The sequence below is a fragment of the Magallana gigas genome, chromosome 7 (genome assembly GCF_963853765.1).
Source record: "Magallana gigas chromosome 7, xbMagGiga1.1, whole genome shotgun sequence".
Taxonomy (NCBI): domain Eukaryota; kingdom Metazoa; phylum Mollusca; class Bivalvia; order Ostreida; family Ostreidae; genus Magallana; species Magallana gigas.
This window is the reverse complement of record NC_088859.1, coordinates 7,973,338-7,998,312: the sequence shown is the minus strand read 5'-3', so window position 1 is coordinate 7,998,312 and position 24,975 is coordinate 7,973,338. Positions and strand designations below refer to the sequence as shown.

Genomic DNA, 24,975 nt, shown 5'->3' with positions numbered 1-24,975 from the left:
AAATTAAAATCTAAGAGGGAATTTTATCCTGGATAGAGCATTACTTCCTCTTTCAGAAGTTCTTTTGTTAAAAGAAGTTGCAATTTGTTTTTAAAAACGACTTTTAAAAAACTTATCGACGGAATAAGTAATTGATGATATTGTAAAAGGAGATAATAAGATTAGCTTATAAATATAGATTTTTGAAAAATTTGTCATGTTCCGTGGTTTTCGAAAAAGAATCCTAACTGTTAAGACAAAATTGTCCTTTAATTTAATAGCATAAAAAATAGGTTCTTTCGGCTAAAATGCTTTGTACCGTGTCAATATTTGGCGTGTCCAAGTATAGTGAAGTGGACGACGCACTCGCTAGTCACCGCTGCGCCCGCGTTCGATCCCCGTTATTGACAGTGGATAAATGTGAATGGGTATGGTGGTCGCCCGCTTGCAATTGGACACGTGGGTTTTCTCCGGGCAGTCCTGCTTCCTTCCACCCCAATGACCACTCGCGCTAACATCTGTGCCAACAAAAACATTAATATAAGTTGTAGAACTTGTTCATCAATCGTTGTGAAATGAAAAATGTTCGATTTCCGTATATAGCGTGAAAAAAGCAGGGTGGCCGTAAAGAGAAAATTGCTTTTCTTTAAGTTTTAATCCTATGTTACTCTAAATTAAATGGAAAAGATCGTTAAATTTAAGATAATGAAAAACAAAACAAAGTGCAGTTAAATTGTTTTCTTTGTTAAATTGTTTCTACTATTATACATGTATGAAAACCCGACTGTGAAAACATAATAGAAATTACCAAACATTTATAGGTACACTGTATCATCTGCTCTCCTTAATGACGGTTTTCAAAACAATATATGCATCAAACGTTTGGGTATAAAAGTTTCAGTACGGATGATTTTCAAAGATACTAATTGCCATTCAAGCTGGTCGCTAAAAGCAGAAAACAGTACAAGTTGGTGAATACTGATGGATATATGTAATTAAATACAATCACAGATTTACATGTAACCACTTATGTTTTTGCAGCTACGTTGATAAATAAATAAATGATTATAGATTAATTTGTGGAGCCAAGTATTCAGCAAATTAATTGTGGAATGCTGGAAAACACATCATTTATAATCAAGGTCGGTATTTCAAAACTTTGGGTGCAATCCTATCAAATATCTGCATGTCCTAAATCATGATCAATTGTGTACTGATTTGTGTCATGCGTGTAACCAAAACAAAAACAAAAAAAACCCAATTTGAATATTCAATAAATTAAATACTCTTTTATTGTCTTATTTTTATCATAACAAAGATCTGAAACATTTGACATGTAGGCGAAGAAGACAGGGCACATAATTTAAACTTACATGGGTCATTGCTGATGAATTATCTTAAATTTATTCTTTCCAAAACATTAAACAACTTGGTTGAACTCTAAGAGGGGGTCTTATTTTGCCTAATTGAGCTTACTTTCTCTTTAAGTAATTCTAGTATTCAGGACTTGTTCTATAAAGGATTACAAAAAATTATATTATTTTGCCTAAATTAAGCTTATTTTCTCTTAAGGTAGTTTCCGCTTTAAGGATTTGTTGTTAAATCATATGGAAAAAAATTATTCACGGTATAAGTTATTAATGATAATGTAAAAAAAAATAAATAAGATTAGCTTATAAAATTCACTTTTTGTGAAATTGTCGCTCATTCATAATTTGTGTCCGTGCGTAGAGAACAATATTGTATGATACTTCTAGTAAAAATATGAATAAAGAAACAGAATGTGTCATTATTTAGTTAACAGGAGAAACGATGTGAAAGTAAAATGCATGCATACACTGATGGTTAGGAAAAATATATTAAAGCTGCTTAGTCCGTACGTTTTAAACGATGGTTTTGCTTCGTATGTGTATAATAATAGGCATTAAAATAGTTTTTCGGTCAAATATGCCATATTTCAATGAAAATAAAAATAAAGGAAATAAGATTTCTAAAACGTCTAGGCAAAAAAAACTAGATGCTGTCATTAGACAGTAATACCCGCACCAAGTGTTTGCCCCTAAATAACACTGTTTTGTTAAAGTACCACTTTTAGTAAAAACGAAGGCTACATGCAATTTCCTGTAATTTTTAAAAATTATTATTTTTCATAGAGGATGTGATATCATCCAATAGTACACATGAGATGCCTTTTATGTACAATTTGGGGTTAAACTGTTTGCATGGGAATTAATTTTTTTAAGTTAATAAATAATCTTAACATTTCATGTCATAGAAAGTATGGTCTATATAATTATTACAAACAAAATAAAATTATGCCTCCTCCCCTCGGCGGTTGCTGGCTTTAGATTTGCTTCTGTGTGCCAACATCATTGTGTGCATGGATTTTGAGAAGGGGTGGGAGTGAGGGGTCCAGACCCTCCTTCCCCTTGAAAATTCCTTTATATTACCGTACATGTAATAGTAAAATTACCATAAATACACCTCAGGACCCCCCCCCCCCCACTGCAAACACAATTACATGTATTGTATACGCTGACTCCCTCCCCCACACTCCTCATGGTTAAATAAATATACATCAAAATATTTTGATAAGAACGAAAGCCTGTACATGTAGTTGCAACAAAGAAGATTGTAAACAGTGCAAAATAAATGACATACATGTAATTATATTGCGCAACGCTTTTCAGAACTGCCAGGATAGGAGATATAATTACTGATTTAAGGTGGTATAAGACACATGTCAATATTTATACGGATAAAAGTGCGTTATAATCAAAATTCTTTAATGATGATGTTTTAGAATTTTAAAATTTTACAATACATGTATTTGGCCAAAAAAAAAAATATCTAAGTTTTTAAATTTTTGAAAACTTAAGTAAAAAATAGAACTCTCTACTCTCTACTTATGGACAAGTAGTTAACGCTTTAAACCATTGCACTTCACTGTTAGGTAAAATTATTTTGGGGGGAAATATTGTATTTATACTCTATTGTTTATTTCAATAGGGAGTGTATCACAATATGCTGGCGTCCTGTACCACATTAAGACTGAAATCTTTGCTTTAGATAGTTATTTACCTAATAAAATAGTGCAACAGTTTTTGAGGAATGAAGTCATAAAAATACATGCATGTTACAAATAATTGATCTTTGTCTGAAGTTACGTACACAACACAGGTCTACAGGCCGCATTAGCGGGTACTAGTTTTACCCAACTCTTCGGTTAGATAGGTTTCACGTGGTGTACATACCGGTATGTGTTTTCCATATGCAGAAAAGGACTAATTAACATGCATAAATGTTTCTTTTGTGATGATCAGCTAAAGGGATTCATATTGTGTTCTAATTGGATTATCATTATGATGTTGGCCAATATAGGTAAGCATAATACATGAAGTAGCACAATATTATGAGACACCAGTATACAAAAGTTTTACTTTCACTTTCTAAGTAAGCGATCTTCCTATGCCAGGATACTGTATCATCATCTTTTAATATTTGAATAAGCTTATTATCATTACCTATCATATCGCATTTGTACAGTTTCTGTCATTTTAATTGGAAAGGTTATTTTTTCATTTGTCAGACATACACTATTGAGTTGACCCCATATTACCCCTGTGACATTTTGTATTAAATTTGTGTATTACATGTAAGTAAGTGTAGAGACTTATTATCATGTTTATATGAGTTATAATAGGAAGGAAGGTTCTTTTTTTGTTAATGTACATGTATTACGATGAATAAAAAATAATGCAGGCCATGACCCTATGGGATTGTTCTGATCCAAAGAAACAGGAAAATACTAAATATCTTGAAAACTGTTGAATTCCCCACCACTAAACCATACATCACAATTCTTGTTTCTAATGTCATTATCATAATGATGCTTCAAATGGTGTTAAGTACATGACCCACATGTGTTGTCTTTAACCCCCCCCCCCCTCTGAAATAGGAAACTAATATATATTTTGATAACTTTTGAGAGCCCCATCACTAAACCATATTTATACTTGCTCTTTGTGTCATTGTGCATCAAATGGTATATAGGATATGACCCCTTGGAAACACCCTGACTATACAACTAGAAATAATAAAGTATTTCATCTTATTCATATGTAGTGTTTGACCCATGTGGGTAATTCCTAGCCTAATTATGAACCTACTTTGTTTAGGATACTTTACTTTTGCCCCGAATACATACAATATTTTCTAGAGAAAAATACCAATCAAGAAATGATTTATAATTTGCTACCGTACACATGTAAGAAGACTCTGTATCTAAAGTAAGAAACTCTGAATCTTTAGAACTAGGTTTGATGGGGGGGGGGGGGGTGGATGTCGAGGATAAACATTGAATCTTTAATTATTTATTGTTATTAATTCTAACTTGAATAATAGTTATTGATCCCCAGGTAGAAAATAAGACTTCTGATCATATCCCAATTGATCATTTGTCAATTATGCAAGATGTAATGTGATTTTTTTTTTCACTTTTTCACTAGTTTATAAAACGTTTTAGACCCCAAATTATATTATGATTTTAATAGATCATTCGACAATTAAGAAATGGGTAAATTTAAGTCTTTTTTTAAAGCAAAAATAAATGGCATTGCAAGGTTTTTTTATTTTAAGAACAAAAACTGTCATTTTATTTACAGTGTAAGGAGGGATTCATGCGCAGATCAATTTTTCCTGTGTGGTGGGGAGTGGCGGTGGGGGAATTTATTTGAGTTGAAAGGGGGCATATGTGGCAATTTTATAATGTAATTTAAAGAAATTTGAAGTTTGATTTTTGGAGAGGGGATCTGGACCCCCCCCCCCCCCCCCCCGACCCCATCCCTAGATCCACACACTATATGATAGCCCCTATCATATCCCAAGATATGATGTATCTATTCATTAAATCATAAGAGGAGTTCTGGGATCTAGGTTTTTTGGGAGTGATAAACGTCAATTTGCTGCTACTTTTTGACTCCCTGAATAAAATTTAAGTTTTTAAAACCTTATTGCACATCTATAGGACAGCCCCAATCATATTCCAAGGAATGACGTAGCTACTGCAAAAATTGTAAGGGGAGTTCTGGGAATCATACTTTTTTGCCAAAAAAACGTCATATTTGTTGCCCACCGATCCCTGTGGTTAAAAAAAATGAGACCTGAACACACTTTAAAATGACACCCTAATCATATTCTACGAGATCATTTGGCTTCTGCAAAAAATGTTGACGTTTTTGAAACCAGGTTTTTTTGTAAAAAAAAAAAAGAAGAAGAAGTCATTTTTCATCCACCAAATGACCCCCAGGACAAAATTGAAATTTCCGAAACCTTATTGCGCATCTATAGGACACCCCAAGACGATTTGTCTATTGTTAAAAATGTAGGAGGAGTTCGAGGAAGAAGGTTTTTGTTAAAAAACGTCATTTTTTTTTTTACAAATTATGTGACCCCCAGAACTACCAGAGAATTTTTGAAACCTTTTTACAAAACAACTTGACACCCCAAATCAAACTCCAAGAGTTCAGTTTTCTGGTTTATAAGATGTAAAAGCAGTTTGAGAAAGTAATACGTGACAGACGGACGGACAGACGGAACAGGGTAACAGCAATATACCAGAACATTCTAAAGAAAGTGCGGGTATAATAAGCCTGTAAACGTTTTTCCACAAATTATTATGAAGTTTGTTTCGTCAACAACCGATGCAAAAGGCGGGTTGAATAAATTCAATCAATCGGGGGACGAAACCAAACGATTTCCTTATTACGGGCCGCTAGAAGGCGGTCCGTTATTTGATACACATTTAATTATTGTAACCGCGTTTCTGCGGGATGGTTTTTTTTAATAGAATTAATTTTATGATTATTTTTATAAATTAAAAGGTTTGCGTGTAGAAAAATGTCTTGTGTCTTTAAAAAAATATCGCATATTTTTTGTTTTACTCTTAAATGTAAAGTAAGCATAGACTGTCGTGTTAGGCGCGTTTTTATCGAGACTATAATATATTTGGAAAATTTCGGGGTTCTTCATTCTTTTCAAAGCAATGTATCGGGATCGGTACACGGGACATACTAAAGACCTGAAATACTAAATGATATATTTGAATTTCTATGTGCTGTGTCCAAAAAAATGACTTCGTGTGTGTATTTATTATATTGTCATCTAAAATGAGGTAGAAAATTATCATGAAATGACATCCAAATCAATTATTTCAGCAAAAATATGAAAATTCTTTTGAGAACCTCGTGTAACTAAGTACCCATCATTATCTTCATAAACTGAAGTGTAGATACATATGCAAGTAAGATTTAAAATTCCATTAAGAAAAAAAATTATCCGGCTTGTTTTTAACCTTTAAAATTGTGCAGATTCTACCGGATTAGCATGATCTTACATGTACCTTTAAAATAATCCATTTCTATTTTATTATGTGGTCTCTTTAAATCATATAAACTAATGGCTTCAGTTTTAATTCAATACAATTCAACAACAAAAAGTCAAATTAGTTTGAAATACATAATCTCCAAGAGAATAAGGATGAGTTGAACTTGGTATTAGAATAATGTACAAATCAATAGGTTCTCCATTACTTCATACTATGGCAATGATCATACAATTGTCACACATTGGTTTTCACCGTCGTGACTACTTGTTGGGAAATTAGCTCAAGGATTAACCTGTGTCTAATTGCAATGAACTTGCTTCCACAGCACCTGATTGAATCAAAATAAAATCCGTAAATTAAAATAAAAACTGTCTTTATTTGATTGCCGCAAGATGGAAAGTGTGTTATAAAGAAAATGAATGAAATACACAAATTATAAAAGCATGTTATAAAATCAAAGAGATAACAAAAGTTCCGAAACACAATTAAAACAGATAAACAATAAACATAAAAAGAAATCAAAACAACATCAAGCATAGCGCTTACCTAAAACATGATTCCAAAGTGTGAACATAGTTGAATAATAATTAAATATCGAAAAATATGTTAAAATAATGACTTAAACTTGTTTTTGTAAATTTAGCGGAAAAAGTTTCTATTTTCGTTTTTGTTTACGCTAACATATTTATCTCCTCGCGCAGATGAGTTCTATCAACAAGGCGCGGTAAAGTTTAAATGACCGAATAGTTAATTCTTAAGGGAATAAATTTTAAAGTAGAAATTAATACGCAATAAGTATAATTCAAAGTGTAGATTAAAAAGATTACAAAGTTATTTAATTAAGGCGGGCAATTTTTAGCGAATAACAATTTAACATTGAAGTCATGAAAGAAATTTAAAAACTATCTAATTAATTGGATTAAGGTATTAAAAAAAATATTTCAAAAATATCCTTAATTTAAAAATAAGTAATAAAAACCTTAAATGAAATTCAGCTTAAATAATAAAAAGAAAAAAAACAGTAATTTCAAGCCTACCTGCATGATTGAATCAAAATAAAATCCGTAAATTAAAATAAAAACTGTAGATTATTTGATTGCCGCAAGATGGAAAGTGACTTTGTAAAAGTCACTTACCATTGCGGTCAATCCACGGACTCTAGTTTTGTTTTAAAAAGGTTTACGTCCAATTTCGGCAAAATGTCTTTGATACTTGACACTATTAGCTAAGCCAAAGAAGGTGTTACAACAATTACTCGTATTCCCGCGGAGAGGGCCTGTAACAAAGACAGGATTAACTCGAAGCCGAAACAAAGTAAATAAGTTTTCATTTGAGGCCGATATGAAATAAATAAGTTTATCTATGTGGAATTTCGAAGTGTCAAGCCAAAGCGCAAAGGAATTTACCTCCAAAGAAACCGAAATAAGAATGTTTTTCTTAGTATCTAACAGCTGGGAATGTCATCCTAAGTTTACAAAAGATGTGCGAATAAATTAGCTAACAAAGAGAAGAAAAAAAAATAGTTTTTCCGAAAAATACTGAAAGGAAATTGTGCAAAATAGTAGATATTATTAAACTAAAATAAAATAAAATTTACTCATACATAAGGAAAATCCTAATTGAATATTAGAATTTATCCAAAATATAAAATCAAAAATATCATGAATTATAAATTCATGTTAATCATAACTGTTACATTAAAAGTTTAAAATTTATCAATTTAAACTTAACTATAACAGAAAACTGTTATAGTTAAGTTTAAATTGATAAATTTTAAACTTTTAATGTAACACAATTACCGTTAAAATGCTTATAGTAACGAACTCGATTCTTAATAATAATAGTTAAATGTTCAACTTCAAAACGTGTGGCTGAAAATATATTAAAATTTACCATAAAAAATAATACAACCAACTTGTTATTTTCTTCTTTGTGGTGTTTTTGTTATGTAAACAACCAATTGTGATTTATACAACAATAATATTTTTTGCGACCCATTTGACGCTTGCGTCAATATTATTTCTTGTTCCCTTTTTTAACACATAATTGATGCAGTTTTGTGTTTTCATAATAATTCATTTTTTACTTTGAATATTTCTATCTTTGAAAGAAGATAGATTCGGTTCTGGTGGTGAAAGTTACTTTCTAAGATAGTTGGTTTGTATTGTATTGTAAATACCAAAACAATCGGACTCTTATTCTCTAAGTGTAATTAAGAAGATTTTAAAGATGTTGTTTACACAGGGTGAGTTTTTTAATTTGGATTTTTAAAAGTTCATGTCATGAGTAAAATCTGTTTTAAACACAAAAAGCATGTATAATATAAATTATTATTGACATTAACTTCGATATTTTTACTAGATTTTGGAAATAAGCTCAAACAATGATAGACGTATAGCAAAACAAAGTAATTTAGATTAAATTCTTCGGATTTTGTTTCTCGCTAAAATATAAAAGCAATGCTATAATAATAAAAGTTCAGATTTCATTTGTAAGTCTTTATCATTTTTCATAGGATCTTTTTTTTATCTTACTCATTCTTTTCAATTATCGTATGGCACGCGATGCAAAAATGTTAAAAAATGCTTAAAAACAACAAAATACACCATATATCAAAATTGAATTATAAATCATTGAACTTATATAAAGTCTATGCTAGCACAATAAGGTCAATTTAAATTAGTATAATACATATATATATATATATATATATATATATATATATATATATATATTGTATATATATATATATATGTTTAAGCGTTATTATCATTTAGATTTTTCTTAAATCAATAAAAAAAAAAGGGTAGTGATTTGCAAACTAAAAAAGGAAATTTGGACGGGATTTTAAAAATAAAATTGCTACTAAGAACTTTTAAATAGTTTGTTTCTATTTAGCTACACTGCTATTCATATAATGTATTTCATTTTTTAGAATTTTAAATTTTCACGAAAGAGAAATATCAATCAAGGTGTAAAGTTGCGAGGTATTTTTCTTAATATTTCAAACAATATTCAATGGCTATTAATTTTTTTTTTAAAAATGGTCATTTTTTGAAAGTGGCCATTTAATGACCTTTTACTCAAAAAAGGTCATTTTTTGAAAGTTAAAAATCATACTACAATAGCAGTTCTATACCATACAATGGGGGGTGGTGGGGGGGGGGGTCTTTTTTGTTTTTTGAATCGAAGACTCATTATTAGCCGAAATTCTGTAAGCGTGGTGTGAAAAATTTTCAGTATACAACTGCTCGTTGAAATGCTTCTAACCAGTTAAGGACATACATGTAAGCTATATATAAATAAATGTCTACTTAGAATTAAATAATTAATTTTATCTACACAAATATGAAAAATGTAAAACTCGTATCAACCATATTCATATGTATAATGGAAAACCGTTATAAAAACATATAATAAGTATAAATATGTCAATGATGAATGTAAGATCTGTCATGAAGGCAGACACACGAAACAGTTCGTTGAACTTGAGGATGATTGTGTTGTCCATTCCTTACCACGTGTTTTACGTCCTCTTCTCTGTCAATCATCTCACAGAGTTTCCGGAACCGACATTTGCCAGATTTCCAGTTAGAAGGTTGTAAATACTTGCTATCTAATACATTATCCGGATCTACATCGATATTATGTAAAATACCATGGGCAAGTTCAATGCAGGTGACCTCTGGAGTCTTCCCATTTTCCACAGATCCCAATTTTTTTTCAGGCTGAAATAATGTTGGACATTTATCAATTCGGATTCATATATTTTTAATGAAAAGTCAGAAAGACTGGAATACTTTATATAAAATCCCTTCACCATTAGTAACTAAGTAACTAAGATGAGAATTACTCTCAAACAAAATTTACTGTTTTCATCAGCATATTACAAATCTTTGAGGGGTTATATCGATTTTTATAAAGAAATCTAGTGTGTTAACGGAAATATTCAATAATTACGCGTGAAATTAAACATCGTTACTGTATATAACATCATAATTGATGCATTTCAGGTTTGTCTAAAATAAATATTTCTTTGCATGTCTAAATCATAATTACCAATGTATACATGCAATATTTAAATCTGCCTTTTTCTATCAAGGTTATGCACCGTTTAAAAGACTTACTGGCCTGTCTCAAAATGCAACTCAGGTACATTTTGCATATGATTTGAAAAATTGAATTTTTCATCGTTAAAGCTAAGATCTAACAAAAACTCTGAAATTTTATAATAAAAAATTCACAGTTTGCTTTGTCCTTAGATCGTTTGGAACTTAAACTCACCAGAAATTCTGATGAGGAGATTGCCATATCAGAATAACGATATAACTTTTTGAACATTTTTCCTTTTTTTACCAATTACAACCCTGGCTTACTAATTCAGAGTAAAATTTTGAATTCTTTAAATGTTTATATAGTATTTTATAGTTCTACACATCACTTATAATTCTTTTTGCGGTGACATATAATTTCTTATCATTCTTAATCTTTAAGTTTTTTACTCAGCCAGGCCTTTAGGATCTCATTTTATGAAGTTTTCTAATATTTTTTGTAGTGTTCTCTTATAGCTGTTAAGAAACAATAAAAAGAGGAATATTACATATTTGATTAAATTAAAACAAACCAAGAGTCCGACGCGTGTTTTCCGGAAACCAGGGTTTTCTTTGTGCATTTCGTGATGGAGGACCATCTCGGTTATACTTTTGATAGAACCGGCTGTAACTAGTTCGACGCAAATTGGACATGTTGTGCGATTTGTATTTCCTATGCACAAGAACATGTCATGTACTGTTTTGGAAGATCTAAAGTGAAAAAACAACAACAAAATCTCAAAAAACGAAACATAAAAGCATGATGGGTATAAAAATGGTTGATAGGAATTATGATTTAAGCAAAAACACCTTACTTTTCTATGTCGAGTCCACATTTTCCGCATCGCACAATATTGTTGCATTCCAAAGTATGCGACTTCAAATATTTTGATAGAATGTACTTATTACAATGAATGCATTTCTTGGGTTCATACGGACAGTTAATCATATGCAATTCTACCTTCAAAATTCTGTCCTTGTAATCACAAAACCGATACTTGCACTGCATGATCGGACACTCATGGAGTCGTTTTTTGGATTTTGGGAAATCTTCTTGACAAAGCTCGCATTTAGTGAGGCAAGAATTAAGATGACTTAGGAAATCTTTCATGATGAACTCTTGATTACAGTAAGGACATTCAGCTGTACCTAATGGACACACATGACTAGATTGGTCTTTGTACATTATTTGTTCGCCACATATCTCACAAGGCTGAGATGACCATGGACATGTTGTCAGATGTGTGTTAAGATCCTGGTATGACATTGTTGACATACACCCAACGCTTTTGTTTGTGCACAAAACCACCCTATGTGGGCACTTTTGTACGTGGGAAGACATTTTACTTTGTTGACGTTTGACATTGCAGTCAACATTTGGACATTTCTCAATGGCAAAATGACATTTTGTGGAATGGTCGTTCATTAAATGTCTTCGGGACGTGTATAGACAATGCTTATTGGAACACTTCACAGGAATGTACCAACATTCCTTGAGATGATTTTCAAATTTTCTAACCTGTTTTCCACTACAAGAAAAGGGACAGTCTCCATATTTACAGGACAAAATACAATGTTTTAACATGGTGGCCATCTTAAATATGCTGAATACCACGTTAGATTCGTCATTCTCTTCCTTGAGACGTTCTCTTTTCATCAAACTCCGAAGACGGGAAAGGATGTGTTCGCCATGTTTTTCGGCCTTCACAAAACATCTCGGGCGAATCCTTCGAAATAAATGACGTGGACCTGTGAAAAAAGGAGGTAAATACTTTGCGAGCTTTCTGGTAAATGAAACGTTTATATTACTTTTGTACATCTCGAAATAATCTTTAGCTTAAGGTGGATCCCTACTCAGACGCGTCATCAATTTAGCAGATAAAATAAGCTTTAAAATCGAAAACGATATTTGTTCGGATTTACCGTTTTTTGCCCTAATTTTTAATGTTTAATTGATAATTCTGAATTTGATAGAAGCAGTCAAGTGTAAATAATGTCTACAAGTATTTAAATGTTTTGATCTTATTGAGTCCAATAGTTGGAAATCGTGAATTTTTGTACTGAGATTTTAGTCGTTTGTGTTTATATATGCAGAGGAAAGGTACTGTTTATCCAAAAAATTAATTTGTACTCAATACATGTAGTTTTGAAAGAAGAATTTTAGGGTTTATCAAAGCAAAGAAATAAAATGCTGTTTTCTGATGTATTTTTAAATTGCGTTCGTAACACTTTTTTAGCTGCATTTGATAAGGGGGTATATGTGTTCTAAAGGTCATAGAAAAGAAAAGAAGCATTTGAAGTACTATATTTTTTTTTTGGTTTTTAGTTGCAGTAGACATTAATCTAATATTTTAAAGTTTAAAAAATGGTGTTTAACCATAAAATTTTTAAGCTAAGTTAAAAAATGTGAAATAATGTAAAAATTTTGAAATAGCATTTTTGTAACATTTCATTTAAAAATTCAATTTTAATCAATCAAATAATGATAATCACACTTGTTATTACTTTCTTACATTATTAATGATTAAATAAAACATTTGAATCTTTGTTTTGCTTTGAAATTTTTTTAATATAAGCCAAATAATGATTTTGGTTGAAATAATGTGATCGAAGAAGGGGGTATGTATCTTCTGGAGACTCTAGTGATAAAAGTAAATAGTTAAGGCATGTATTTTGGGGGCTTTTTTATAACGTAAGGTACTATTCTACTTAATCTTCCATATTCGATGTATGGACCATTCATTTGTAACGCGAAATTTAATCTAGAGATGGTACCTTGAATTGAATAATTAAGCTCAACAGTGATCATCATGTTGTGTGTGATCTAGTTTGGATACTAAAAGTTTGCATCAATTGGAAAACATGGTGTATTTGCATTGTTAATTGGGCTGGTTGGTCGTGGTTATTTTTAGACTATAACACGGTGCCGGATAATTATGCCAGATAAATATGCCAGTGCCAAGGTGGCATTTTGCACCCGCTGAAGATGCAGTTTCGTAGAAATCCATACCTACCAAATGATAGACCATTGTCTAGAAAGTATATAATATCTAATAAGCGTGGCATACCTGAGATGTTCACCTTTAAAATGTAATATCCCATAAAAAAAAGTAACAAATCCCATAGGAGAAATAATTTTCCTTCAGGAAATATTGAAAATCCTTAAGAATTTTCTAAAAATCCTATAGGAATTATATTTCCTGTAGTAGAAAAGTATTTCCTGCAGAAATTTAATTCAGACAGGTAGTTTTTCTATTGGAAAACAAGATTTCCTATCGGATTTTTAAATCCCAAGCGAGTTTTGTTTAAATCCTATCTGAATTTTAAATCCGGAAGTTCTTTTCTATCAGTGGGAATTGCTATATATCTTATAGGAAAATTGTGTATCCTATGCGAAAACCCTGTAGGAAATTATTCTGAAGGGTCAATATCTCACCTGACAGGTGAGGTACATCAATAACAATTATAAAGTCTGTATATTTAAATTTTTTGATACATGAAGCTTATGCGGATGCAAAAATGCCACTTTGGCACTGGCATAATTATCCGATACAGTGTTCCATATTAAACACAATAAGACGAAGAGCTCTATACAAAGATATAGGAAAGTATTCAAGTTTTAATCTTAAAATAGTTAGATTTTTAATATATTAAGGTAATGGTCCATACCCCACTAGATAAATAAAATGCGTACAGAATTTTTTCATATTTTTCAAACGTGTATCTGAGGATATGTTCTAATCAAATTTTACCCTGTTGGCTGGTCCATCGGTATTATAAAAGCTAGGACCGTTGCTAAAAATAGAACCGATTGCGGAAATGGCGCTTTTCTCATACACAAAGAATAAAAGCCTAAGCCTGAAATTTGACTTTTACAAAATCTTTTTTTGACTTATATCCTATGTAAAATAAAGGAATTATTATTTCAAAACAAAATTTTTTATGTTACACTTGCTTATTTATCAAAAAATAGATAAATCTGCATACAAATTAGATAAAATGAATAAATTTTCAAAGAGAATATAAGCTCTTATGATTTTATTTACGTACAGAATTCTCTAAAATTTTGATATTATTTACATCTTAACGCCATTAATCAATTGGAAATAAAATTACCCAAGGGACCGGCCTTTACAGGATCACAATTGGCATATTTTTGGTAAAATCATTAAAATATATATTTTGAAAAAAGATCCGTAAAAATAAAACTGTGCATAGGTTAATTATTTCATAACTCTAAACAAATATGTTTTCATTATTGTTAAATAGAAAATATGATTTAAACAAACTGTAGATTAATCTGTATCATTTAAATCGCAAAAGATGGTTTCTTTGGATATCGGTTAGTATTATGGATCGAGATCGGTATTTAGAAATTGCGGATACATGCGTGGATAATGCTAAATACCTGATATACGCCTTCAAGACAAAAACCTCTATTCAAACTTTTTTTTTACTGGTTTTAAAGACTGTTCTTATAATGAAATAACTTCTCTTCAGCGCATGGTTTTTAATTCTAAAAACATTTTTTTGTGGAAAACAAATCTATGCTCGTTGCTAAGCGAATAGGATAAAGATGATATAGGTCAAATTATTTCCCCTTGTGTTTTTATCTCCCTTATGCACTGAAATATAGATCTCGGTCAGGATTTCATTTTGGATGTTTATGGACTTTCAGGGATTAATGTTAAAAGAATTTGATTAAATTCAACCTTATAATGGATTGATGTTTATGCAGGACAAAAGTAAGCGGTCTATATTTTCAAAACGAGTACGCAATCGACACAACCCAGTCATGTTATTTCGCTGATTAATACCCCGGTGGGCCTAATTGATTACAGTTGCCAGGATTTTTTATATATTTGTTTTGAATCAATTTCTATGTCAGCTTGATTTCTTTGTTTTGAAATACGCCTTTTAACGTTAGGTCTCAATAAGTTCGGGCACAGATAAGACGTAATAACGCGTGAATTACGTCAGACGTTGTTTTGTGACGTATGGATAATTACCTTAAGTAATCCTAGATAATATATCTCGCACAATCGCGGAAAATAACACTTAACACATTAATGTGCGTTGTATGTTTATCTTATTTCTCCCGTTGTTTTCCCAGGTCAAATTTAAGACTGTCTTGGTTTTAATTTACATATCTTGGCTTGGAGTTGTCAACATGACCAATATGTCAGTGGTAGAAAAACATGTATGTAATCGGAGAATGCGAGTGCATGCATATTCATTGTACATGTACATCATAAACCCAATACTAGGTAACTGCCTTATGCATGATGACCTTGCCTTACACTTTCCAAAGTGATGTTAATTAGTCCGCCGTGTTCGGCAATCGGTTTTTAGAACGCAGTTCGCAGTTCGCAGTTCGCAATTGAATAGTGAACTGCGTTCTATAGAACTGCGTTCTTTTGGGGCCCGCTTGCCTTATATGCAATTGAATAGTGAACTGCGTTCTATAGAACGCAGTTTGCAAATCAAAATTTAGAATTCATATTTGGGGCCCGCTTGCCTTATATGCAATTGAATAGTGAACTGCGTTCTATAGAACGCAGTTCGCAATTCAAAATTTAGAATTCATACTTGGGGCCCGCTTGCCTTATATGCAATTGAATAGTGAACTGCGTTCTATAGAACGCAGTTCGCAATTCAAAATTTAGAATTCATATTTGGGGCCCGCTTGCCTTATATGCAATTGAATAGTGAACTGCGTTCTATAGAACGCAGTTCGCAATTCAAAATTTAGAATTCATATTTGGGGCCCGCTTGCCTTATATGCAATTGAATAGTGAACTGCGTTCTATCTAGAACGCAGTTCGCAATTCAAATTGTTGAATAGTGAACTGCGTTCTATCTAGAACGCAGTTCGCAATTCAAAATTTAGAATTCATATTTGGGGCCCGCTTGCCTTATATGCAATTGAATAGTGAACTGCGTTCTATCTAGAACGCAGTTCGCAATTCAAAATTTAGAATTCATACTTGGGGCCCGCTTGCCTTATATGCAATTGAAGAGTGAACTGCGTTCTATCTAGAACGCAGTTCGCAATTCAAAATCTAGAATTCATATTTGGGGCCCGATTGCCTTATATGCAATTGAATAGTGAACTGCGTTCTATGTAGAATGCAGTTCGCGATTCAAAATTTAGAATTTATATTTGGGGCCCGCTTGCCTTATATGCAATTGAATAGTGAACTGCGTTCTAGAACGCAGTTCGCAATTCATTTTTGGGGCCCGAAATTTTCAGGGGCATCTACTAGTGGTATTTCACTACCACTGTGAAATTTGGTGATGCAGTAATCTATAGTTTTTGAGATCTGTATGGTGTCCGGATAGGGCCATTTGCATTAGCGCGACATCGCGTTCAGATAAACGAGACATTGCGCTAACACATGTACACAACACACCGTCGCGCTAACGCAACTTTGCACAACACGCCGTCGCGCTAACACAACTTTGCACAACACGCCGTCGCGCTAACACAACTTTGCTTAACACGCCGTCGCGCTAACGCAACTTTGCAAGTTTCACAGTCTAGTAGGAAGTCGTGTCCGGAAATATTAGACTGCGCATGCTGAAATATGCATGCACGCAAGCATGGATAAAAAATAAATAAAATGTACTTTGAAATATATATATTATTTTCATTTATTATCAGTGCATATGAATAAAAATATAGTTACTAGTGTGTCACTAGATAAGGATATGAATTTCGTGGATCATTGTTTAGTTGATCCACGAAATTAAATATTCATTGAAGTGCAATTTTAATTAACATTTTGTATTGATAGGTTCATTGGCCACTAATTTACGTATACTTGATATTGTGATTTTCACTTTATCCACGAAAATTGATGCCGTTGAATATCAATGAAACTACAGTATTCAATTGCATATAAGCCCGATTCTCAGAAACTATAGATAACTGCATCACCATATTTTCACAGTGGTAGTGAAATACCACTAGTAGATGCCCCTGAAAAATTCAGGTCCCGAATATGAATTCTAAATTTTGATTTGCGAATTGCTTTCTAGATAGAACGCAGTTCACTATTCAATTGCATACAAGCCCGATTCTTAAACATAGGTAATAACAGATTACAAAGCTCACCGAGACGAGGGATCACCTTTTTGAGGAATCACCTTTATGAGACCACCTTTATCATATTATTTGAAAATCATAGTTAATGATCTTGGATATACATGGATACTGTTTTGACAAAATATCGTATAACAATATCATATAATAAAAATTGTATAATAATCATATGTTCATTTCATAGGGTATTATATGATACACTGTTTATCAATACGATAATATAAAATACTATATTGCATCCTATGATACCAGTACAATATATATCATATATTACAATAAAATACTGTAATAAATAATGATGAAATATGATATTGTAACATATGATATGACATTGTATCTTGTTATACATTATTGTATTTGATCACATAATACAATATCATAATATATTATGATATTGATATGATATGATACATTATAATAATATATGATACAATATCATATCACATAATGCATCACAATATTATACTGTATAATATTATAGCATGATATTGCATTGTATGATATTGTATCATATTTAATACAATGTAGGATATTGTATCATATGATACAATAAAATTAGCTACAACATCGTATCATATCAATTGATACAATATCATGTGATGTGATATATTATATCATACAATATCATAGTATACTTTACTGTATTATATGATACAATATCACATTATACAATATCATATAATACATTTTCATATATTGATATAATAATATATTATATAAACCAATCTCATTTTATACAATATCGTATCATATGATATGATATATATTATACAATATCATATCATATGATACTATATTATGTTGCAATATCATATGAAATAGCATGTGATAAAATGTAATATATGTGATATTATACAATATCATATTATACAATATTGTATCATAATAAACAATACTATACATAACAATATCACAATACAATATCATATCATAATGTACAAAAAAAATTGATACAATATCATATCGTATCATATAACTTTTTACAATATAATATATGATATAATATTGTATCATATAAAACAATAGTGTATCATATCATACAAAACTATATCATAGGAATCATATTATATCATTTAACAACAAACACATCTATCAAGCAGGTTTTAGATAGGATAATTTTTTTTAGCAACTTTGATAATGGAGATCTGCATCTGAAGCTACCTCTGCAGTTCATTAATATTATAGCTAAATCAACTATGCAAGCTATTATCTATAAAATTTGTGACCTGTTCCAAAAAACCAATCTCATCCAGCATCCGAAACATACGCCTCAGATTCAGCATTCAAGCCTGCCAGGTGCATCAGTATCATAAGACGTATCATCCATGCAAGTTTTATGAAGTTAGGACCAGTAATAACTAAGATATAATCATCAGAGGGCACCTGCTCCAAAAACTTTAACAAACTCTTAAAACCTTAACCTCCTTCAGCATCCGAAACCTATGGCTCAGATTCAGCATTCATGCCTGTCAGGTGCATCAGTATTATAAGACGCACCATCCATATAAGTTTGGTGAAGTTAAGACCAGTGATAACTAAGTTATAATCATCAAAGGGCACCTGCTCCAAAACTTTAACCAGCTCTAAAAACCTTAACCTCATCCAGCATCCGAAACTTATGGCTCAGATTCGGCATTCCTTCCTGTCAGAGGCATCAGTATCATACGACACACCATCTATGCAAGTTTGGTGAAGTTAGGACCAGTAATAACTAAGATATAATCATCAAAGGGCACCTGCTCCAAAAACTTTAACCAGCTCTTAAAACCTTAACCTCATCCAGCATCTGAAACCTATGGCTCAGATTCAGCATTCAAGCCTGCCAGGTATATCAGTATCATAAGACGCACCATCTATGCAAATTTAGTGAAGTTAGGACCAGTAATAACTAAGATATAATCATCAAAGGGCACCTGCTCCAAAAACGTTAACCAGCTCTAAAAACCTTAACCTCATCCAGCATCTGAAACCTATGGCTCAGATTCAGCATTCAAGCCTGCCAGGTATATCAGTATCATAAGACGCACCATCTATGCAAATTTAGTGAAGTTAGGACCAGTAATAACTAAGATATTATCATCAAAGGGCACCTGCTCCAAAAACGTTAACCAGCTCTAAAAAACTTAACCTCATCCAGCATCTGAAACCTAAGGCTCAGATTCAGCATTAAAGCATGTCTGATGCATCAGTATCATAAGATGCACCATCCATGCAAGTTTGGTAAAGTTAGGACCAGTAGTAACCTATAAATTGCTATCAAAGGGCACCTGCACCAAAAACTTTAACCAGCTCTTAAAACCTTAACCTCCTCCAGCATCTGAAACTCATGGCCCTGATTCAGCATTCAGGTCTTTCAAGTCTATGAGTAGGTCAAGATGCATCATCCATGCAAGTTTGGTGAAGATAGGACAAGTAATAACTTAGATACAGGACCTGCAACAAAAACTTTAACCAGGTTCGGACGCCGACGCCGACGCCGAGGGTATAGCATAAGCTCCCCCCGACTTCGTTTCGGTGAGCTAAAAACTACCCAAATATGAATTCTAAATTTGAATTGCAAACTGCGTTCTAGATAGAACGCAGTTCACTATTCAATTGCATATAAGGCAAGCGGGCCTCAAATATGAATTCTAAATTTTGAATTGCGAACTGCGTTCTAGATAGAACGCAGTTCACTATTCAATTGCATATAAGGCAAGCGGGCCTCAAATATGAATTTTAAATTTTGAATTGCAAACTGCGTTCTAGATAGAACGCAGTTCACTATTCAATCGCACTAAATTTTGAATTGCGAACTGCGTTCTATAGAACGCAGTTCACTATTCAATTGCATATAAGGCAAGCGGGTCCCAAATATGAATTCTAAATTTTGAATTGCGAACTGCGTTCTATAGAATGCAGTTCACTATTCAATTGCATATAAGGCAAGCGGGCCCCAAGTATGAATTCTAAATTTTGAATTGTTCTAGATAGAACGCAGTTCACTATTCAATTGCATATAAGGCAAGCGGGCCCCAAATATGAATTCTAAATTTTGAATTGCGAACTGCGTTCTATAGAACGCAGTTCACTATTCAATTGCATATAAGGCAAGCGGGCCCCAAATATGAATTCTAAATTTTGAATTGCGAACTGCGTTCTATAGAACGCAGTTCACTATTCAATTGCATATAAGGCAAGCGGGCCCCAAATATGAATTCTAAATTTTGAATTGCGAACTGCGTTCTATAGAACGCAGTTCACTATTCAATTGCAAATAAGGCAAGCGGGCCCCAAATATGAATTCTAAATGTTGAATTGCGAACTGCGTTCTATAGAACGCAGTTCACTATTCAATTGCATATAAGGCAAGCGGGCCCCAAGTATGAATTCTAAATGTTGAATTGCGAACTGCGTTCTATAGAACGCAGTTCACTATTCAATTGCATATAAGGCAAGCGGGCCCCAAGTATGAATTCTAAATTTTGAATTGCGAACTGCGTTCTATAGAACGCAGTTCACTATTCAATTGCATATAAGGCAAGCGGGCCCCAAGTATGAATTCTAAATTTTGAATTGCGAACTGCGTTCTATAGAACGCATAGAAGGCAAGCGGGCCCCAAGTATGAATTCTAAATTTTGAATTGCGAACTGCGTTCTATAGAACGCAGTTCACTATTCAATTGCATATAAGGCAAGCGGGCCCCAAATATGAATTCTAAATTTTGAATTGCGAACTGCGTCCATAGAACGCAGTTCACTATTCAATTGCATATAAGGCAAGCAGGCCCCAAATACGAATTCTAAATTTTGAATTGCGAACTGCGTTCTATAGAACGCAGTTCACTATTCAATCGCACTAAATTTTGAATTGCGAACTGCGTTCTATAGAATGCAGTTCACTATTCAATTGCGAACTGCGAACTGCGAACTGCGTTCTAAAAACCGATTGCCGCCGTGTTCTTGGTTACCCCGTTCCGAACAGTTCTTTCTGTTAAATCTAAAACGCGCTTTTAAGAAACGAATTGGCTCATGTTATTTATTCAACATCTTGATATATAAAGTGCCCGGTAAATACATCCACTTTTTACTTTATTATTCAAAAGTATTTCATTCAACTATGCATTTTGATGCAGACTCCCACTGACTTGGATCCGCCAAAGCGTGTCGCTACCCTATTTCATTTTCGCTAACTCAGGCTAGTATATCAAAAATGAAAGTAGGTTTCTAAGTTATTTTACAATAATTACTCATCAGGCAAAATTCAGTGAAAGGTTAAGGACATCACCTCACGAGTGTTAAAATACCATAGGTGTAATCAGTTTCTTAAAATGGTTCATAGGTATAAACAGTTTGTATTAGAATTCATATTTTTCATAATTGTCAGATACATTTGCCGGTTAATTTGTAAGAGATCAAGTCTTTAACTATAGTCTGTCTTCATAATATTTTCGCCGTATCAACCTCAGTTATATAAGATACGATTGAACATATTTAACTAGCCGAAGCTTGAAAATGATGATAATAAAACTAACAGAATATTACAAATTTACCATAACAATTTTTATTCGTTAAACCAAAAGCAAATTTTTAAAAATATTACAAACCTTTCAAGGCACTTAAAATTCTTCTTCCTAGCTGGATCAGACTCTCCATAAAACTCAAGTTGTAATTCTGAACCTTTTCTACATATTTCTGGTAATGAATGCAATTCAAATTCTTCAAAAACCGAGGAATTTTATAATTGTCTAATACAATCAGAATGACACGGTATTTTCCCTTGGTGATGATATATCTCGAAAGTAAACTGTCTACCAGAAATTGACATAGTTTATCCCGAATAAAGTTTTTGCTGATAAACAAAATCGAGGCTTTAGATTTTGCCACGCCGATTTCTATACTTCTGAGTAATGTTTGTCCTGGTAAAATATCCTCCTCTGGGTCAAAGGTACTAATGCCTAGTAATTCGCTCATAAATTTTACAATGGTGTGAACTTTGGCACGATCTCGCAAACTGTAGGCGAGAAACGCTTCTCCTGAGTTAACAGTTCGATCCATTCTACAAAGCAAGATACTTTGATTATATGACAAAATTGAGAAATTGTGATAAATTTTAAAAACTCTAATATCTCAAAATTAGATGCTCTATTTTTATGCCTTAATACCGGTAAATTGGATGAGAGCTGTCAGTTATTTTAATTATTATCAACATTGTACCAAACTAAATCTTGTTTTACTAATACACTTTATTCGAAATTGTGTCAAAAATCAATAAAGTACACAATTATTCATAATTTTATTTATTAAAAAAACTTTAAATACTAAGAAGGAAATAAAACTTAAAATTTGTTTATGCTTGAACTATAGGCCATTATTCAAAGAAGAGCAAGTATTAAGCAGAAAAATATACAGGAAAAGTACATGGAAATAGATAAATCAGAAGAATTAAAGCCTACTAGGTTAAGTCTACTTAGTATATTATAAAAGGATAGGTTCGTTTGCCACATTACTCACATTGGACAACAATGCCTTTTTTTCCTCATGTATTGCATTGTCAAATGCATTTCAATGATAATAATGGTATTTACATACACATTTATCTTTGAACGGTTTAATATCAAATAATATAAAAATTCATGACACATTATACTGAAATTAATTGTGAAAAAGTAATATAACCAATCTCTCTCTCTCTCTCTCTCTCTCTCTCTCTCTCTCTCTCTCTCTCTCTCTCTCTCTCTCTCTCTCTCTCTCTCTCTCAGAGGACCTTTTGTATGACTTACATTAAAAATTACCTATACTTATTTCAGTGGATTGCCTATGTACGCATTACCTGACCTCCATCTTTTTAAGCCTGATTTATTTTAAACCTTGAATACGTGTATTTCCAACCCGAATTACACATTTCACTGATACTATTCACATGTTCGTATCTTCAAGTTTATGAAAAATGGAGGTCCCCTCCTATTTAATAATGCCCCATTCATTAGACCCAAAGAGTTGTTGCCATGACTAAAACTAAAATTATATATACTAGTAAATTATAGATTGCTTCTATATAACAGATCAAATTTTCATTTAAGAGATAAATTTCTATATTTTGTGCTTCGTGTGATTATTTAAAAGGTAGCTATTATCGCAGAAAAATACATTACCCGCGTTTGCGTGTTATGTACATTTTTTCTCTGTGATACATTCTTCTTCAAGCGAAATAAGTACAAAAGAAAGCAAATTATTGTTTATATTTAAAGGTTTAATTTAAATGAAAATATGTAAGTTATCGTTATTCGATTAAAACATTACAGAGAAGGAAATCCCAATATTTTATATATGTTAAGATTGCCAAGGTTTCAACTGTCAACTTGGAAGTCTGAGGTCAGTCCATGCGAGTCCGTGAATTTCGTGCTTTCAATTAGTTTTAATTTCGATCGATCAAGAAATAATACACGGAAAGTAAGCCATCGATGACGATGTAAAAATAATTAATCATAGTTACTTGAATTAAACTAGACATTTAAAAGGCCAAACAATACATCTAAAGCAGTTTTTAAAGTTAAATTTTGATTCTTTCTTAAATGTAGCTTCATCACGGTCACCATAGTCAATTTGAACAAATTCGGAAGCTCTTTTCTAAGGGTTTTGTCATGTGTTTAAAAAAATGATATTCTATATCTTCTCATCAAAGGCACCGACAGATACATGGACGACAGACAATGCAATCATATTAGCTCAATTGTTTCGCTCAGCAAAAATATAATTATAATATCACCATAGTGATGAGGAGACTTGTAATATTTCAATTTGTGTAAAAGTATGTTTGACAGCACGGTTGACTGACATCGAACTTCAAAGAAGTGGTATAAATTAAAATGTTACATTGAACATGTACGAATTGCATGCCTTTTATCATCATACTTCTACCCACGTCATACGAATAATTGAATAATGGAAAAAAATGTAAATTTAAATAGTATGATGCTTCTCTTAGTGTTTGATAGGGGCTATGAAGGTAGTATTCTTTGAGGAAATAATTCAATATCATAGGCCGCTGACGCTGACACAGTTTTGTGATTATTATCTGCAGTGCTTGCAAGAATATTCAATTCTTGCCGCGTGAAACACAAAAATAAACATTGCATTGCTTGAATAAGACAAATCTAAAAACATTCATATTAAAGGGTTTAAAAGACTTAAAAGACTCACCTGGTATAGGCTTTTTTAAAAATATGAATTAACCAGGAAGAATCTATTTATAGAACACGGTCATAATTATTCCCATATGTGGCATAGTTAAAAAATGAAAAATTTGAAACAAATCTCTTCACAAATTCAAAATTTTAAAAAATGAAACAAATCCCTCCATATATGTCCACCAAGTTACGTAGCATTCTTACTCCCCAAATTATCAGCTTAAAGTGAAAGTAGAAGTGTTTAGG

At 32.2% G+C, this 24,975-nt stretch overlaps 1 protein-coding gene across 2 annotated transcripts; it reads right to left on the bottom strand.

Annotated features, from left to right (window-relative positions):
• Nucleotides 1–795: 795 nt before the first annotated feature.
• LOC105325127 (uncharacterized) lies at nucleotides 796–24,975 on the bottom strand. Of its 2 annotated transcripts, XM_066066830.1 has the most exons (6): nucleotides 24,743–24,975; nucleotides 22,147–22,598; nucleotides 11,271–12,204; nucleotides 10,989–11,166; nucleotides 9,883–10,092; nucleotides 796–924 (listed from the first exon to the last, which is right to left on the bottom strand). In XM_066066830.1, the coding sequence occupies exons 2-6, from the start codon at nucleotides 22,595–22,597 to the stop codon at nucleotides 913–915; spliced, it is 1,785 nt and encodes a 594-aa protein (XP_065922902.1). In that variant the 5' UTR covers nucleotide 22,598; nucleotides 24,743–24,975; the 3' UTR covers nucleotides 796–912. The 2 variants fall into 2 exon arrangements, with proteins under 2 accessions (XP_065922902.1, XP_011422825.3); XM_011424523.4 differs by lacking the exon at nucleotides 796–924 and having other exon boundaries at nucleotides 9,161–10,092.

What these genes read in the sequence shown, in the direction of transcription:
- LOC105325127 (XM_011424523.4), bottom strand. Translation starts at nt 22,597, where the DNA reads ATGGATCGAACTGTTAACTCAGGAGAAGCGTTTCTCGCCTACAGTTTG. An exon ending in AATTTTAAGTGCCTTGAAAG is followed by an intron (nt 12,205 to 22,146) that starts GTTTGTAATATT and finishes CTTTTTTCACAG; the next exon opens with GTCCACGTCATTTATTTCGA. An exon ending in AAACACGCGTCGGACTCTTG is followed by an intron (nt 10,093 to 10,988) that starts GTTTGTTTTAAT and finishes ACATTATTTCAG; the next exon opens with CCTGAAAAAAAATTGGGATC.